At 43.4% G+C, this 18,209-nt stretch overlaps 1 protein-coding gene across 2 annotated transcripts in view; it reads right to left on the bottom strand.

Annotated features, from left to right (window-relative positions):
• The window catches only part of SIN3B (SIN3 transcription regulator family member B), a 126,206-nt gene that overhangs the window by 57,604 nt on the left and 50,393 nt on the right, over positions 1-18,209 (bottom strand). For both annotated transcript variants that reach the window (XM_077475511.1, XM_077475512.1), the window contains 4 exons: positions 10,084-10,227; positions 9,442-9,561; positions 9,259-9,348; positions 1,239-1,357 (listed from right to left, as the gene is read on the bottom strand). In XM_077475511.1, the coding sequence (XP_077331637.1) occupies positions 1,239-1,357; positions 9,259-9,348; positions 9,442-9,561; positions 10,084-10,227 (473 nt within the window). The remainder of the gene's footprint in view (positions 1-1,238; positions 1,358-9,258; positions 9,349-9,441; positions 9,562-10,083; positions 10,228-18,209) is intronic.

Below are 18,209 nucleotides of genomic sequence, written 5' to 3'. Positions count from 1 at the left end.
TGAGAAGCAGCTGCACCACCAATTGGTCCCAATGACCCTGGCTTGCCATATCTGGTATCTCAGGAGAGGATGACAGCGTGGAGGTATGACTAGAGTTCCCAGGGCCTGGGGGTGGAATTTCTGGTACCTTTGTGGTGTCTTTTTTGGGAGCCATAGTGCTGAGCACAAAAAAACAGAGGCACTGAGTAAACGCACACTCGCTGAGCAAATAGTCTAGCAAAATACAATGCTAATAAAGTTCAGCTTTAGTGTTGTTGTAAATGTTATTTCCTGTACTGGAAATGCCTGCATCAACCTTACATGCCCCCAATGCGTCTGACTCCAGGTGTTAGTGTCTCTCGCCTGCGCTGTGTGCTCCTCGTGAACTTACGTCTCGCACATGTCGCTGTGCCCTTAAGCCACGCCCCCTCCATCAATCACACACGTCCCCATCCCCTGTATAATTAACACGCACACGGTCGGACGCCATTTGATACACTCCTTGAGTGAGAGGGGAGGGAAGGGAGGCAGGAAGTTTTACTTTTGTACCTCCTTCCCCCAGGGGGGAGCTGTTCTGGATGAAGAATCCCCCCTGGCTTGCTTAGACCACACACGTGCTGTTTAGCTGGGACTTCTGAGCTGACTGAGAAGCAACTGACCTCACAAATGCGCTACTGGAAAAATGGTCAAACATTACCATAGACACACTCCGAAACCTTGTGGACAGCCTTACCAGTATAGTTGAACCCGCTATAGCTGCAAAGGGTGGGGCAACTCAATATTGAACCCTACGGACTAAGACTGGGATGAAATTAAAGTTCATGTGTGTGTAAATGCAGGCATCCTAATACTTGAGAATATAGTGCATATATTGTACATTCACCCCTCTCCCTCCCCTCAAGGAGCTTACAATCTAAGGTCCCTAACTCACATAAACATTAGGGTCAATTTAGACAGGAGCCAATTAACTTACCAGCTTGTCTTTGGCGTGTGGGAGGAAACCCACACAGGCACAGTGAAAACAAAGAAAACTCCAGGCAGGTAGTGTCGTGGTTGGGATTCCAACTGGCGACGCTAGTGCTGCTAGGCTGAAGTGTTAACCACTTGGCTTAGCTGCCCAACTGTACTTTGTATCTCAGTATTGCTATACACAATATAAATATACACAATTTCATACATTATTGCACATTTTTAAATAAGGGAGAACAAAAAGGGAAAAAAAATTATAATATTCTTATTGCAAACTTCATTTAACATACCCCAAGAAAGGTGTAACCAGCTGCAGCAGCTCTGAACCAGATACCAGCTCTTGGTTAAATAGTGCAATGCATCGCAAAAAATTCTCATAGACTTCCTGGCTTTTTAGTACTCGGCGCACCTTAAAATATAAAACAATGTAATAACCTTACAATAGGAAATTGGGAAATAAGTTACATTCAACAATCATAATTAGCACAGAACTGAAACATAAAAAACAGGCTCACTGTAACATTTATCATATTACAGCTCACCACTTCTCAGGTGTGGTGGTTCTATTAGTTTTCTTTTATTTTCACTTGGGATTCTGACAGTAAGCCTGTTTTTCAACAGAACAGGCTGTTCGGGAGATGTAGCAGTTAAATGGTTGAGACGAAACATTTAATAGTAAACGGGGGTGCTTACAACAGTCAGCTTTTATCTATATATGCAAAATGTATATATGTAAAATAAAAAAAGAAATGTAATGAAGCCACCACGCCTAATGATTACTAAACTGCAATATAATAAATTTTTGGTTTTGGGTTTAATACCGCTTTAAGTCTATTACTGTAATGCTATTTGATTCCTACCAGAACATATGCAGGGATTTTATGCCCAGGCCAGTTGCCTCAGCAACTTTCACTGGCTTGTGAGACCCTTGAGAACTCCACTCAATCCTGACAGATTTGCAGCAATGACCCAATGGAGATAAATGAAGGTCCAGTGAAAACATTGGATGGGAGAATTAAATTTAGCAGAAGAGAGTAAAGCCTTGTACACATGATCGGATTGTTGGCCAACAAAGTGTCAGACTTTTGTCCGAAGGGAGTGTGCCAGGATCTTGATTTGCATACCAACGGCGCACAATTGTCATCCAACAAACACGAATGTAGCGACGTACTATGTAGAATTTCAGCTCTTGAGCGCCACCCTTTGTGTACTTTTGGCTAATGTCGTGTTTATTGAGAACGGATTGTGAGCATGCGTGTTTTTACTTTGGACTTTTGTACACACAATATGAAAATCTGACAATAGACCATTGTCCGCCGAAAAGTGCTGAATTTTAAGGCTCGTCTGAGAGTTCAGAAAAAAGGGGGCAGAGAGCTGAAGTTATACTCTGCAGAGCTCAATGAGGAGAGCTCTGAAAGCTGCCTGGAGGGAAGGGACACATCCCCCTTCACACAGCACACAGGAACAGAGCTGAGACTGTCAATCAGCTGGAAGTCCCTCCTGTCACCATTTTTCTCTGGGTGTCAAGAAAACTTGTCAAAAGTGATGCATGCCGATAGCAGAGGAACAAAGCAGCAGACAGAAATGACACTTTGTGCTCCTAATTGAGACAAGTACACACTATAGAGGGATACATTTTATTCACATTTAATTCCTGATGTTTACAACTACGTTAAAACGTAGTTCCAGGAACAATTTTTTTTTTCTTTTCAAAAGTCAGCAGCTACAAATACTGTAGCCTGTAAAATACTTTTGAGTACTTAATGGAACACAGAGATCCCTCCCCCTTTGAGGATTCAGTGCTTGCTACAAAACTGAAGTACTTAAGCGTGCCCGAAGAGATAAGAACATTGTATAATCCAGGGCTTGTCCTCTTCTGTTCCAGGCCAACAAGATGGCATGTTGTATAGGCCTGGAATGGATCTGGGCATAGGGCACTGGCACGAAGGAGACCATCTTCACTAGAAGGCTCATTCAGAGCAGAATTGAGGGTTGTCTGGTGCCCCTTATTTGATGCACCTTATCCTTCAGGGCACAGATCCTTACAAGTGGCAAAAATACCCTTGCTTGGACCGTATCTAGGATCAGACCTAAATACTTTAGACTTTGAGCTGGTTTCAAGGCTGACTTTTCAGTATTTATGATCTAGCCTAAGCTTTTCAAATACCGCACTGTGCATATTATGCTCTGTTCTAGAGCCTGTAACGAGCGATCTCTGAGCAGGATGTCATCCAGATACCCGAGCACAAAGATGCATTGGGCCTTTAAAAGATCCAGTACTGGTGCTAGGACCTTTGTGATAACCCAGGGAACAGTAGCAAGCCCGAAGGGTGGAGCCACAAACTGAAAAGGACGTTCTACCGCAAATCGTAGGAACCTCTGATGAGGCTGAAATGGTACGTGTAAATACTTATCTTTTATACTGATGGAGGCTAGAAAGTCTCCCATCTGGAGTGAGGCTACTACTGAGCGGACAGACTCCATCCGAAAGGAATGGACCAGTAGATACTGGTTCAGGGATCTTAGGTCCAAAACGGGCCTTGTGTCCCAGTTTGGTTTTTGAACTGTAAACAGGTTTGAGTAATTTTCGGATATAGGAACCTCTACAATCACTTCTTGATGCACTAAATGATGTAGTTAGTGGCTAAAGCAATAAATCTCTTTTTGGAGGACCCGAGGGAACGCTGGATCTTAGAAACCTCTGAGGGTGAAACCACCCACAACTCCAGCTTGTAACCACGAGATATAGTTTAGATGACCCACTCGTCCTGAATTATTGTTCTTCAAATGGAGGGGGGGGGGGGGGGAGGAGGGAGAGAGGAGCTGACAAATTCAGTGTGATGTCTTCCTGGCCTGTGGGAGTAGAGGTACTCTTCCCACCTGTGACATTCTTAATAATGTCATACAACGAGGCTCCAAAGGAACCTCACGAAGGCTCACCAAGGAAGGTTAAATCCATCAAGGCCATTTTAGATGCCTGGTCCACAGACCAGCATTTTAGCCAAATCAGGCGCCGCAGCACCACTGCTGACAATGAAGCCCTGGAAAGCAAAGGAAGCGTATCTAGGGCCGCGTCACAAACGTACTTAAGGTCGAGCACTAACTGGTCTGCTAGTTCCACACAGACAGGAGAGGCCTGCTGCTTCTCCAATTCGCTGTGCAAAAGTTTTTCCCATTCAGTAAGTGTCTGCAACACAAGTGCTGTGGCCAGTACTGGTCGTATTGCTGACCCCACAACCGTAAACCAGGAACAGGCCACTGCCTCAGCCTTCCTGTCGGTAGGGTCTTTAAATGCAGGAGTTACTTTGTTTAACCCAGATACTGGGGGGTCCACGACCAGAGGAAGGGGAAGAAGGCTCTCCTCAAAGGGGTGGCGTACCGCCATTCTTTTAGGGACCGAGAAGGTCCGTTGAGGGCTTTCCCATTCCTTGTATATGAACTTATCTAAATAAGTCAGATACGGAAACACCTTAGGTGCACGGGCTGGCTTACGGGACCCAAAAGGGACAGCTACATCAGCAGAGGAACCTGCTGTATCCTGAATTTTCAGGGTATCATGCACAGCTGTGATAAGTGCTCCAACTAGCGATTTGTCTTGTGCGGACCCAGACGGGGACTCATCCTCACTGTCCGATCGGTGCTTGTCAGCGTCAGGGGCTGTCCATCTCAGTGGGGCCCGAGTCTGCGTCGGAGCTCTCCCCGGAGGACCGGGGGGGTTGAGTGGCCGCTTTTTAGCACCTTTGCACCCGCACACCACCTCCCCCCTGGCAACGAACGTTTCAAGGACCGCCGACAAAGCGTCCAAAGGCACTGCACTCTCTGCAGACGAGCCAGTTGCAATTGCAGAGAGTTCTGGGGAAGAAAGCAGTTTCTGAAGCCATGCTGACCCACCCTGTCTGCCATCCTTGGGGACTTCGGACAGATGCACAATCCCACCCTCCTAGCTGCTGCAGAATGAGGGGCCCCCACCGCAGGACTCACCACCCCAACCGAGTGCTGCGCCATTCAGTTTACAGGTGTCTGCATCCAGTATCAGCCCCCAGGTGTCCTGAGCAAAAATAACCGTGCTGTTCTGAGCAGCAGGGACCAGCGCTGAGGCTAAAAACCGCGCTGGGCTACAACAAAATGGCAGACGTCTGCCCTGTATAAAGGGACATAATCACAGAGAAAATGGCCGCTGAGCTACAGGAACATGGCCCCTGACCATGCTTTCCACTGAGGCACACCAAAAATGGTTGACAAACAACGGTACACACGGTTAAAAGGACAGAGAAAATGGCGGCAGAACAGCGCTATGGCGATCAGTACATGCATGCAGACCTCCAGGCACCCAGTGGGGAGACCACAGAAACCCAGGGACACAGGCACCCAGCACAGCCCCCAATCTAAGGTGAGAGCCCCCCAGGGGACCTCTGTCTACAGGTACACACACCGCTCAGCAGCCCATCTTGCAGCATCCCCCACAGGGGAATAGGGACAGGGAGAGAAGACAGGGAAGAGAGGGACCCCCTAATCGACCTCCCAGGGAATGCTCAGCTGCTCAATCCCACCGAGGCAGGAAGAGCTGTACTTACCATCCGGACGAGCTGGGGACATCCCAACATAGACCCACTCTCCGAGCAGTATGGGGTGGCTGCTGGCCACGGCACACTGTGACAAGAACATTGGTAGTCATGTGTGTGCCCCGAAGCATTGCGCTCACCGGCCACCCCTGGAGACTGAGGGGCATGTCTTGGCCGACCCAGCGCGTAGCTAGGGTCTGCACACGCTTGATGGCCAGGCTGGGGAGACTACAAGGATCTAGATTATCCAGCCTGTCACCCAGCTGGCTGTTGATAGCAGATCACAGGATCTTAAAATCTTGCACAAAAGGCAAAATATTTAGCAAAAAAAAATCCCAGGACTGATTGTCCCGCAGGGAGCCTAGGTCCATCTCCTTCACTAGGCAGAAAAAAACTGAGCTGCAGGAATCGGGCTGAGGGGTTATTACCAGAGGGACCGCCCCCTGGGCGGAACTGTAAAGTTCTGTTATTTTCACATGTATTACATGTTCTGCCTAGTCCTCTCCTGAAGGTGGCGTAATAACCCTACGGTCAAGATTACTGGAGCTGTGTCAGTCAGTGAACGAAAGAGAAAAACAGCCAGACACAAGAAAAATAAAAAAAATAAAAAAGTACACTTTGCAAAACACCCACAGCTAGCCCAAAACTCCCCCGTATGGTCACCGCACACAGGTGTCCAGCCTCTAGCTAGCTTGACTTAAACCACACACCTATATTAATAAAATCCTTTTCATATACATTATTTGCAATTGTTGAATACCGCGCTGCCTAAAAACCCCATTGGGGGGAACCATCCCATACTGTATATAGGGGATCACTTCCTTTGGTCTACCAGTGTCCATTCAACTGGAGATGAAGTATAAAACAGCAGGTAATGAATATTAGCCTAACTTTGTGTCCCATGATGCATGACAAATCAATCACTTTCTTGGAGTTCATTGAGGTAAGCAAAGTATTAACCTTAAAGTCGTACTGCCAACTACAGGAGGACTGGACACAAAAACAAACCTATAAGACAGCCCACGATTAGCCTCTTACTACCAGCATTCCTCAGTTCTATAGAAAATCTGTCCTAACAGCATGATCCCAACACATAAGGCTGGGACCTGTGCCCATCAATCCATTTTTCCAAAGAAAAAAAGATTTTACAGTAAGTGAGAGAACTAGGGGCTGCCTGCAGCTCAAAGATACCTGAAGGACTTTATGCACAAATCTAGCATCAGATGGGGCTGGAACGTCCACCTGGTAAAACTTGGAGAACAACAAAGAGGGCGCACCGACCTAAAGCACTACCATAATAACATTTATTGAAGGATGAGGATCCTGAGCGGGTAAGCAAGGCCAATTGGCATGGGGATCAAGTCCATTTAAAGAAGAGTGGAATAAGAGTAGAATAAGCCTTAAAGCATACAAGTGAAGTGCATGAGAAGCACTTTCTAGACTATAAAAACGTAGAGAACGTATCAACAGAAGAAGACCAGGTGGCAGCATCGGAATTCTAAAAAACAGTTGATTGATGCTGAAAACCAATCAAGCACTCTCAGATGCAGTAGGGATGAACCTTGACAGGGATGGATGGAATTGATTCTTGAGACCATAAGCCTGGATAACTGCCTGCCTGAGACACCTATAGATGGTGGAATTAGTAGCTGGTATACCATTACAGGGACCGTCTTGAATAAAAAAAAAAGAAAATAAAAAAAGTTAATTGGTCTTCCTAAAATAAGCAATGGCTTATAGACTCTCACAGCCCAAACCGCATCCAGACAACAGAGTGAAATTTCCTTTTGGTGAACTGAAGCTGGACAGAGGGATGGAAGAAATATGTCCTGGCTGAGGTGAAAGGCAAAAATGATGTTCTGGGTTTCAACATCACTTTGCCCCTATGCAAAACTAGAAATAGTTCCTTGCAGGATAAGGCTTTCAGTTCGGATATTTACAGTGGTGAGGGCTACAAAGAAAACCATCCAGTGGGCCGGTGTAGAGAGAGGAATGTATTTACCAGGTTCAAATGGTGTTTTCTAAAGCACAGAGAACCAAATTCCGGTCCCACACAGTTACAGGGGAAGCTATGCAGAAGACTCCCTGTGCAAAGCTTTTAATTTAAGGATTGAGAGGCCAACAGTCTCTGAAACAGAATACAAACTGCAGAAAACCTAACTTGATGCCCTTTGTCCTCAGAGTCAAATGTTGGTCCAGGCCCAGCTGTAGAAAAGAAGATTCAGCCCATGGAGAAACTCTAAAGACCCATACACACCATCAGATTTTCTGCCGATTTTTTTCCTTCAGATTTACCAAAACCATATAATATGAGGTCAAACCTTAGGAGTTTCAATTTGTATGCAATCAGGCAGGCCCTTGCACTACATGGTTTTGGTAAATCTGAAGGAAAAAAAAAACTGCAGAAAATCTGATATTGTTTATGGGGCTTTAGAGAAGAAGCCCGATACGCCAACCAAGTGAATTCACAGATCTTAAAGAAAGTAGCATGCCTAATGCCCTGTACACCAGGTCGGACATTCCGATGACAAAAATCAGTCAGATTTTTTTCCCACGGATTTTGGCCCAAACTTGTCTTGCATACACACAGTAGCACAAAGTTGTTGGAAAATCCGATCGTTCAGAACGAGGTGACACAAAACACGTACGACGGGACTATAAAGAGGCCAGTAGCTTTCGTCTCATAATTTATTCTGAGCATGTGTGGCACTTTGTGCATTGGAATTGTCTACACACGATCGGAATTTAAAACGATCGGATTTTGTTGTCGGAAAATTTTAGAACGACGGACGGGAAAAGTCTGATGGAGCCCACACACCATCGGAATTTCCGACAACACAGTTCGATCACACATTTACCATCGGAAAGTCCGACTGTGTGTACAGGGCATACCTTTTAGCATCATAAGAATCACAGATTCAGAGATTCCATCTCTCAAAACCTGAGCTTTAACAGTCATACCATCAGTGACTGAGAAGCAGGATTGTAATTTGGTCCTTGAGATAAAAACTCCCAACAATCTGAAGAGTCCAGGAGTCTTTTCTGGTTGGTGTACCACATTTGCCTGGTCTAAGCCAAAGCAATGAGGATAACTGGAAAGCCATCAACCTTTATTCTGCCAAGCATACGAAGAAGAATTCTAAGGGAAGGAAAAGCATAGATCATGGGTGCATTGATCTCACTGAGCCACCAGAGCATCCACTGCTTCTGCTATAGAATTTCTGTATCTGGAAACAAATTGTGCATTTTATTGTTGAACCTGGGGGCAAAGAGGTCCACATTCAGTATCAACAACATGCAACACAGGTCACAGAACACCTTTGGGTGTCAAGACCACACCCCAGCATCTAGGTGCTGTCAGCTGAGAAGTCTGTCTGTCAATTATTTACACATGGAATGTACACAGCAGACCAGGCAGAAATGTTAAGTTCAGCTTCACATCAAGTACAGGTCAGCAGATTCCCAATGACTTTAATAAATTAGTGGGCATGACAGTTTAGAGGCTGTGTTGGACCTGCTTTGCATTTCTCTTTCTTCAAATGCAACTTCTCTTTATGAGGTGCATATGGAAGCAAACACAGCTTTTTCTAGTCAAATGCTGTGTTTTACATTTGGACACATATGTTGGAGTAGCATTGAATTTAAATAGAAAGGGCTGGATTTGACATGAATGCCTGTCTACACAGGTTCTTGAGGTGATCAATTTTTTTCATTACTCAAAACACTGACAATTAGTATCTACACTTGCCTTATTGAAGAAAGAGAATTCCTGTAGCGTCCCATATTTGCCAACACTTGCCACGGATTGGTCCTTGGACTTTCTCATCTTCATCTTTTTCTATGTGACAAAAGCACAGGAGGGCTGCAGAAAGCTAATATGACATGAACACAGCATGCTTTATTTAGTGAATTTGTGATTATTATTTTTTACCTTAGATGGACAAGACATGGGGCGTAACAAAAGAGATCTGGATCGTTTTCGGCTTTGTTCTAGGTTTCTCTGGTATTCAAGCTTCCTGGCACTAAGATCACATGTACCGTTTCCAGTGAACTATGAAACAAAAACATAACTGGTTAATAATTTGAGATTTGAGGATAGTCCACTTTAGACTCTTGAAATACTTCTGTAGTCCTGCAAAAAAAAAAAAAGTTTAAACCTCATAAGGTTTAAAGCAGTGATTCTCAACCAGGGTTCAGTGGAACCCCAGGGTTCCTACAAAAGGTTGCTAGGGGTTCCTTCAGCTTCGGGCAGTTTCTACCGCTCAGATAAAAATTCCACTGACACCATTGCTATTTTTAGCTATCTGTAAGGAGGTTATTTTTCCCAAAGACCACAAGCGTAAGGACCATTCTTCCCACTGACCATCACACTAGTGTATCATGAGTTGTAGATTTAGAAAATTTAACAGGGGTTCCTCGAGACAGAAGAACTATTTCAAGGGTTCCTCAGTGTTAAAAAAGGTTGAGAAAGGCTGGTTTAAAGTCTGGAAACAGTATGAAAAAAATGCTACTATAACCCTCGGGTAGAATATACAGTCATCCTGTAATAAACAGATGGAAATAATTCCCATACCAGCGATCTCTTTGCCTCAGGAAGGAACTGGCCAAATTCAGAAAGTAAATCTTCCTGTCCACGAAATAAGCTAGCCACTTCTGTGAACACCTCCTCTTCTGACATGCCACGAAATGGGCGCCCTTTTGGATTTAGCTGATCCTTCTAAAAAGGGGAAAAAAATTGAATTAAATCAGTGGTAAAATATCTTATAAAATAGCATGACATTACTTATTGTACAATGTTAGGATATTGCCTTCCACAAACATTAGTCTTACTTCTTAGGAATGAAAAGGAAAAAATGTCGTCATAATTGCTTAAATTAGCCCACAAAGATCTGTGAAAACTTCTTATACCACATGTTACATGTATCATATTTTACATTCACTGTGATTGCAGCTAAACATAGATTTAGCAGAGGCTGTTTGTCGTTCCTTTAAAAATGGGCAAAAGGGGGAGCGTGTCCGGCTGCAGAGAGAGATGGAAGTATGAGAGCTGAGCTCCTCTTCCCACAGACAGCAGCACACAGCAACTTTCCAGAGGAGGTTTTCACTCCAAAATGGAGCGATCTGCACACCATAGCATCAGTGACCATGGCCAGGAAAAGAAAAGAACTCCGGAAGCTCCAGAAACTGACGGATTTCATTAAATGGCAGACACATGGAGGTAGGCAAGATGGCATCGGCTGTACATCCACCCGGGCCTGTAACACACACTCCACCCCAGCTAACTCTGCATCTATCAGCACAAATAGTGGGTCCCCAGGCAGCCAATAATTCTACCCTAATACCCCTCAGTCTGCAAGCCCAGCTAAAGCCACATTCCGGATGGATGGCTCTGAATGCATCCCCACAGCTAGTCCCTGCACCGATTCTGGGGAGGACACTAGAGTTGCCCGACAGCATTGAGGTGTTACTGTCCCTAAGGAGCTCAATCCAAACTGTCATGATGTCCTGCATGCAAAAGTTCAATAAGGAGATACAGAATGTAGAATCCAGAGTGGGGCACATTGAAAACAAGATGGGGGAGTTTGCAGCCACTGTAAACGATTTAGAAGATGCCCATGATTAAAAAGAGTAGTAATAGAAGGGCTCACATATAAAATGGCTGACATGGAGGACAGAAATAGAAGGAATAACTTAAAAATCAGAGGAATCCCAGAGTCTATACAGCAAGGAGACCTGCGTAAGTACACCAGTCCTCCATTTAAAAGAAATCCTTCCTGAACTTAAAGATCTAGATGTGATCATAGACCGGATCCATCGCCTGCCTAAACCTTCATACCTCCCCGACCAGATCCCTAGGGATGTAATACTACGGTTACATTTTTACCACGCAAAAGAAAAATGTATGTCTAATGCGCACCAAGGAGAATATTGCCCCACAGTATCAAAATCTGCAATTTTTTGCAGATTTATCGGAATACACCCTCCAGAAAAGAAGGAGCCTCACCACAATCACCAAAGCCCTCAGGAATCATAAGATCAACTATATATGGGACTTTCCCCCCCAAAAATCAAAAAAATCACGATTACCAAAGAGGGCCATACCTTCACCAAAGGCTCACTAGAAAAAGGTCTATCTCCGCTCAAAGAATGGCAGATACTTCCAGAGCCTGACAGCAGGCCTGAATCCCCTTTGAGTATTCCTCATGTGGATCCTGAATGGCTAAGAATGCCAAAAAGACACTGACTACCTGGAAAGCAAATAAGTATTCTCTTCAGTACTATGGGGAAAGTAGCCTCTCTCGGCTTATGAACTCATCCCCTTGAAAGCACTTGAGCAGCAAAATGCTGCATTCGGGTATGAAATACCCATGCTTGGATCACAATGTTCACTTGAAAAGCTTTAAAATGTTATTCAAAGTTCAAGTTTTAATGTTCATTGTCAGTTTTGTTTTTCTTCTTACTATATTTTTCCAACACAGTCAGAACTTGGATTCCTTTACAGCTCTCAGATGGAGCCACTACCGTTTCTCCCAGATCAACACCTCCAAAGAGGCCTCGCCAGCATAGCCAGGCTGATAATAGAACTGGAAAGATGCTTGCACTTCAAAATGTGAGTCTGGTCTGCACTAGCACTTGGCAAACAAGTTATACCGATTTTGACAGCTTGAGGGAGCTCTCCACTACAAAAAAACTTATATGTACACAGAATGTCAAACAACTAAACCTTCTCTGCCCACATGGGGGTGAGATTTCTTTCTTTCTATAAATACCAAAGGACTTAATCACTTAAAAGGAATTAATCACTTAATTCAAAAGCGATGTACTATGTGCACAGGAACCGCACTTCAATAGTCCATCACCCCAAAACGCACAAATAAGCAATTCCCCCATATTTTTACTGCAAACGCAGATGCAAAGAAAAGAGGAGTTCTTATTGCAATAAGGGACACTGTTTAATTCCATCAACTTGAAGTGATTGCAGACCCACAAGGACAATTCATAATACTAATTTGCGATGTTAACTCAACGTACACTATTGTGAATCTTTACGCCCCAAACTCTAACCAAATAAGCTTTATTAACAAAACCTTTCGGAAGACACGGACCCACCAAAAAGGAGCTCTGGTGATATGTGGGAACTTAAACCTTATCCCAGACTCACACCTTGATTCCTACCCTCCGCTCTCACCAGAACAACCCAAACGCTTACATCAGCTATAAGCTATACATCAGCAAAACTAATTTGACGCTTGGAAAAGCCTTCATGCAGGGGAAAAAGACTTCAACTTTTTTTTTTCTTCACCACACAGGTCATAGTCACGAATTGATCTCTTCCTAGTAGATCAATGGACCTTGACCAGAACTGTAGCAGCATCCATAAATATTATGTGGTCAGACCACGCGTCCGTAGTGCTGACAATAAAGCGACTCATTCTCCTCAAACCCTGTTATAATCTGGAGAGCTAACCCGCTTCTTTTACAGGAAAAAGCCTACCAAAACTATTATTGGAACAACATTTATTGCAATATTTTAGCGAAAACATAGATTCTGTGGATGAGTTTACACTGTGGAATGCCCACAAGGCGTTCATGAGGGGTATTTTTATTAAACTGGGGGCAAGGAGGAAGTGGCAGCACCAACAGCAATTACAGGATCTCACAAACAAAATTCACAACTTAGAAATCAGTAACAAAAAAACAAAACAAAAAAAAAACACACACACTCAATCTCTAAACAATTATCCCAACTTCGATATGATCTTTGAATACTATTATTGGGAAATTTTGAAAAGTCTACTAGGCGTCTAAACATGAATTATTATGTAAATCCTAACAGGGCAGGGAAACTCCTAGCACAACGCTTACTGGGCTGCAGGTACAAAACCAAGATACCGTACATCTTACACCCGCTCACTAAAGATGAACATCACCCACAAAACACAGCATTTAACCATTATTATGGATCTCTGTACAACTTGGCAGATGATCCACATACCATTCAACCAACCCCCGAGGCAATAAATGGCTTTCTGAAGAAAGTGTCTCTTCCCCAACACAACTAATGCACCTTAACTCTCACTTCACAATCCAGGAAGTGCCTCAAGCTATTGATACGCTACCACTGAACAAGTCCCCAGGTCCTGATGGATATATAGGAGAATACTATAAAACAATTAAGTACATCCTCTCACCCCACCTAACCACTATTTTCAACGCTGCAGCTGCCTCTTCCTCCTTCCCATCAGAAATGTTGAAAGCACTTGTAATCACCCTGCCCAAGCCAGGGAAGGAAGCATCTCTTCCACAGAATCTCAGGACAATATCATCATTACTTAATAACAACCTGAAACTACATACCAAACTGATTGCACTAAGGCTAATAGACATACTTCCACAGCTTATACATTTGGACCAATCTGGATTTACAAAAGGACGTCAAACTTCTGTGCCACTAGGTGCCCTAATTAATATAATCCACCAAGCAAATCTGTAGGAACCGCCTTCTCTGCTCCTAGCTTTGGATGCAGAGAAGGAGTTTGATTGGATACATTGGGAATATCTTGCTAAAGTATTGGAGGCGTTTGGATTCAGTGGCACTATATTTTCTGCAATTATCGCATTATACTCCAAGCCCTCTGCCCAGGTTGACACCTTGGGGGTACTTTCCAGTCCATTTAATATCACAAATGGAACTCGCCAAGGATGCCCACTTTCACCATTAATATTGAACCTTCTCATGGAACCTCTGGAGAGTTACATACGCAACCACCCTCAAATTACAGGACATAGGTCTAGCAACGCAAAACGCACCATTAGTCTATACGCTGGCGATGTTATACTTATGATTACAGACGTGGAGACCTCATTAGCCTCGATACATCAAATACTCAAAATGTTCATTGGTATATCCTACTACAAAGTAAACGACACTAAGTCATACATCATTGGCATCAATATACCTCCTAAAACTAGGCGCAAAATGGAACAGTTATATCCATACACGTGGAACACCACTGATATAAATTACTTAGGCATCACCTTAACACCCAAGATGGTGGATTTGTTCAAAGCAAATTATTCCACATTCATAGACAGACTACACTCCAGACTTCAAGATCTAGCAAAAACTGAACTATCCTGGTCCGGGAGACTAGCAGCCTTTAAAATGGTACTGCTACCGCAATTTCTATATTTATTTAGGACCATCCCTATTCCAGCACCTAATACCTTATTTATTAAAGTGGTTGTAAACCCTTACAAACCACTCTGACCTACAGGTAAGCCTAGATTAAGGCCTCACCAGTGCCCATCATGCAGCCTGCAGGGTCTCACCAGTGCCCAGCAGCCTACCTTAGCATGTCAGACAACGCAGTGCTCTATGGAGGAAAGCTGTCAGCAGCACACAGCATTAAGGAGCAGCTCGTCTGTGTGATCAGCAGGAGGAGCATTAATAGTGTGCAGCACCGCAGGGGTTAAGAGTGCAGGACTTGTTTGACATGCTGTTAGAAACAGCCCGCTCGGTGACGTGAGCAGGCTCACTTCACCGAGCGGGCTGTTTCTAACAGCATGTCAAACAAGTCCTGCACTCTTAACCCCCCGCGGTGCTGCACACCAACATAAGATTCATATTAACCTGTTACACTACGTTTTGTTGTGAAGGCTGTATAAAAGCCATGTATTGGATTTTTTATTTTTTTTATTTAGTACTATTACATAACAATTTAAGAGTGATAGTGCATAACAATATATCTACAGGCTGAAATACGGCCCATAAACCCACATATACCACGTGCAGCAGGGTAAGTATCACATGAATGACCTGGCTGCCTCTGCAGCAACCTGGCATGGTTTATACTGTTGTATGGAACATATACACTATGAAATAACATAAAGAGAGCAGAACCTCATGTAAAGCCTAGTACACACGTGCAACAGATTGAATGAAAACATGCCCTATAACCCTTTCAGTTTAGGTTGAGCGCTTCTGGTAATGTTTGAAAGTGAGGAATTTCATTTTCTTCTGGATGAAGCCTCAGCAGCCAAGATTCCTGGGCCATCCATACATGTGCAAGATGATCAAAGTGATACATGTACAAAGAACTCACTCAAGTTAAAGAATACTGTACAATGCACAAATCATGCAGAGTCTTCTGGAATTAAGACTATTTCTTAAAGAAGGCTATTAGAAATATCACATATGTAGAGAACTAGGTTGTGAATTTTATATAAAGCCAGAGACATCCCATGAAGGTACCCTGGCCAGGCCTCTGCAACCTGAGAGATTTTATCCCAAAGCATAGAAATACGTTTTTTATGCAAGCATAAAGGAAACCATATTTCCAAATGCAAAGTAAGTGTAAGGTAATATACAGTGCCTTGCGAAAGTATTCGGCCCCCTTGAACTTTTCAACCTTTTGTCACATTTCAGGCTTCAAACAAAGATATAAAATTTTAATTTTTTGTGAAGAATCACCAACAAGTGGGACACAATTGTGAAGTGGAACGAAATCTATTGGATATTTTAAACTTTTTTAGCAAATAAAAAACTGAAAAGTGGTGCGTGCAAAGTTATTCGGCCCCTTTACTTTCAGTGCACCAAACTCACTCCAGAAGTTCAGCGAGGATCCTAAATTACTGATGGTGATAAATAGAATCCACCTGTGTGTAATCAAGTCTCTGTATAAATGCACCTGCTCTGTGATAGTCTCAGGGTTCTGTTGAAAGCGCAGAGAGCATCATGAAGACCAAGGAACACACCAGGCAGGTCCATAATACTGATAGCAATGATTAAGGGCGCTCTGCAAAAAATATTAATCTAAACCACTAATTTGCAAAAATTTTCTAAACCACTAAATTAAAATGGCTGTGAAAAAAATGCTCAAAAAAATGTGATGATCACCAAAGTGAAAAGATGCGCATATATAATGACAATGATTATACTGGAGAAATAGTGAACATCAGTGAACCACCATACATAATAATAATAAACAATGTAAAGTCCCAATGACGTGTCTCTACAAAGAATGAATTCTGTCGAATTCTGCCGATCCGGAAAGTGGAAAGCAAATAGTAATCGTGATATAGCAACGATTAGCAACGAGTCGGAAAAAAGGCTTGCGACTCCCTCCACCATGCACGTAGAACTACACCAGTAGTGAAGATACAAGTCCAAACTGCTTACCAGATCCGTTTGACCACTTTAATTAAAAAGTAAGTCAAACAACAAGTCAAACAACGCTTGTACAGGATAATGCCTGCTCATATGAATACCGTTTGCAAATGATGGTAGATGGTGTATCTCTCCTCACAGACTCAAGCGGCAAATGTGAAAAAATACAAAAAAATCCATAGCATAATACTGACTTTAATAAAAAATAAGTAAAAAACAGACAGCCAAAAGGCTCCTTACATGGTTAGGTGCCTGACCTGGCACTGGGACTGCTCGCTCTGACCAAAAGAATCGCTCTCCAACTCAAGGAAAAATTCTTCCGCATTCGATATCGGCGTGCGTTCCAGGCCTGCAGACCGACGAACCAGAGGGCCGGAAATGGCGTTGAATAGCGTGACCAAGTGCCGCTCCGACGTACGTTTCGTTGTTAACGTCTTCAGGAAGCGCACTGGGTCACTCGTAATTGTCGCTTATATCGGATCACTTATTGAATTATAACGAATAGGAAAACAGTTCGGCACCATGATGCACTAAAATGAGCATTAAATAAAGAATCTAACCTTAAAAAGTTAGAGATTAATTTTCTACTGAAAGGGTTAAAGTTAGCTATGGCTAATAACTTCTTTTGGGCCAATAATGATTTTTATAATCAGATAGGGGGTGTGGCCATGGCGGCACGGTATGCCCCGAGTATAGCCAATATTGTACTCAACAAATGGGAATCAGAGTATTTTTCTTGATATGAATAGGTCTTCGGTGTTCTATAAAAGATACATCGATGACGTGATCCTGTTTTGGCAGGGTGATCAGGCCAGTTTTGTGTCTTTCTTGGGGACAATGAATAGGAACAAATATGGTTTAAAATTCACAGCAGAAACTAACATGAAGGAGGTTAATTATTTGGACCTCACCATCACTAAACAAGATGGGGGGTTCCAAACTAAAACCCTTAAGGCCACTGACAGAAATGGCTACGTGCCGACGCACAGTTGCCATCACCCTCAGTGGATCGGAGCAGTCCCCAAGGGACAATACATGAGACTCAGGCGAAATTGTACAAATGAGGCTGATTTTGTTACACAGGCAGGAATTCTCACAGAGCGGTTCCTAGAAAAAGGGTATAGATCAGAGACCCTAAGTAGAGCTTTTGATAAAGTGTTAAATATGGAGAGACAATCCCTATTGACCCCCAAGCCCAAATCTACATTCAAGGGTGAACTAGCTTTTGTGACGGGATTCAATAGACAATATAAGCAATTAGAGACTATTTTTAATAAATATTGGCCCATTTTACTTAAAGATAAAGACCTTGCATCTACCATTCCAAACAGGCCTAGGTTCATCTATAGGAGATCCCCTGGCCTTAGAAATCGGCTAGCCTGAAATGTACCAGACCCACCAAAGAAATTGGTTACCTTCTTGGATGGGTCTGATTTTCACTTCTGTACTAGGTGTCGTGCATGTAAAGTTACTAGGGGTCCTGAGATTCCTAAAAAAAATTATAATTTTACATCACGTGTAACGGGAGA

This window comes from Lithobates pipiens, unplaced genomic scaffold, assembly GCF_037356315.1.
Source record: "Lithobates pipiens isolate NorthernLeopardFrog02 unplaced genomic scaffold, aLitPip1_a1.2 Scaffold_13, whole genome shotgun sequence".
Taxonomy (NCBI): domain Eukaryota; kingdom Metazoa; phylum Chordata; class Amphibia; order Anura; family Ranidae; genus Lithobates; species Lithobates pipiens.
The sequence above is the reverse complement of the archived record's forward strand: the minus strand, read 5'-3'. Positions and strand labels throughout refer to the sequence as shown.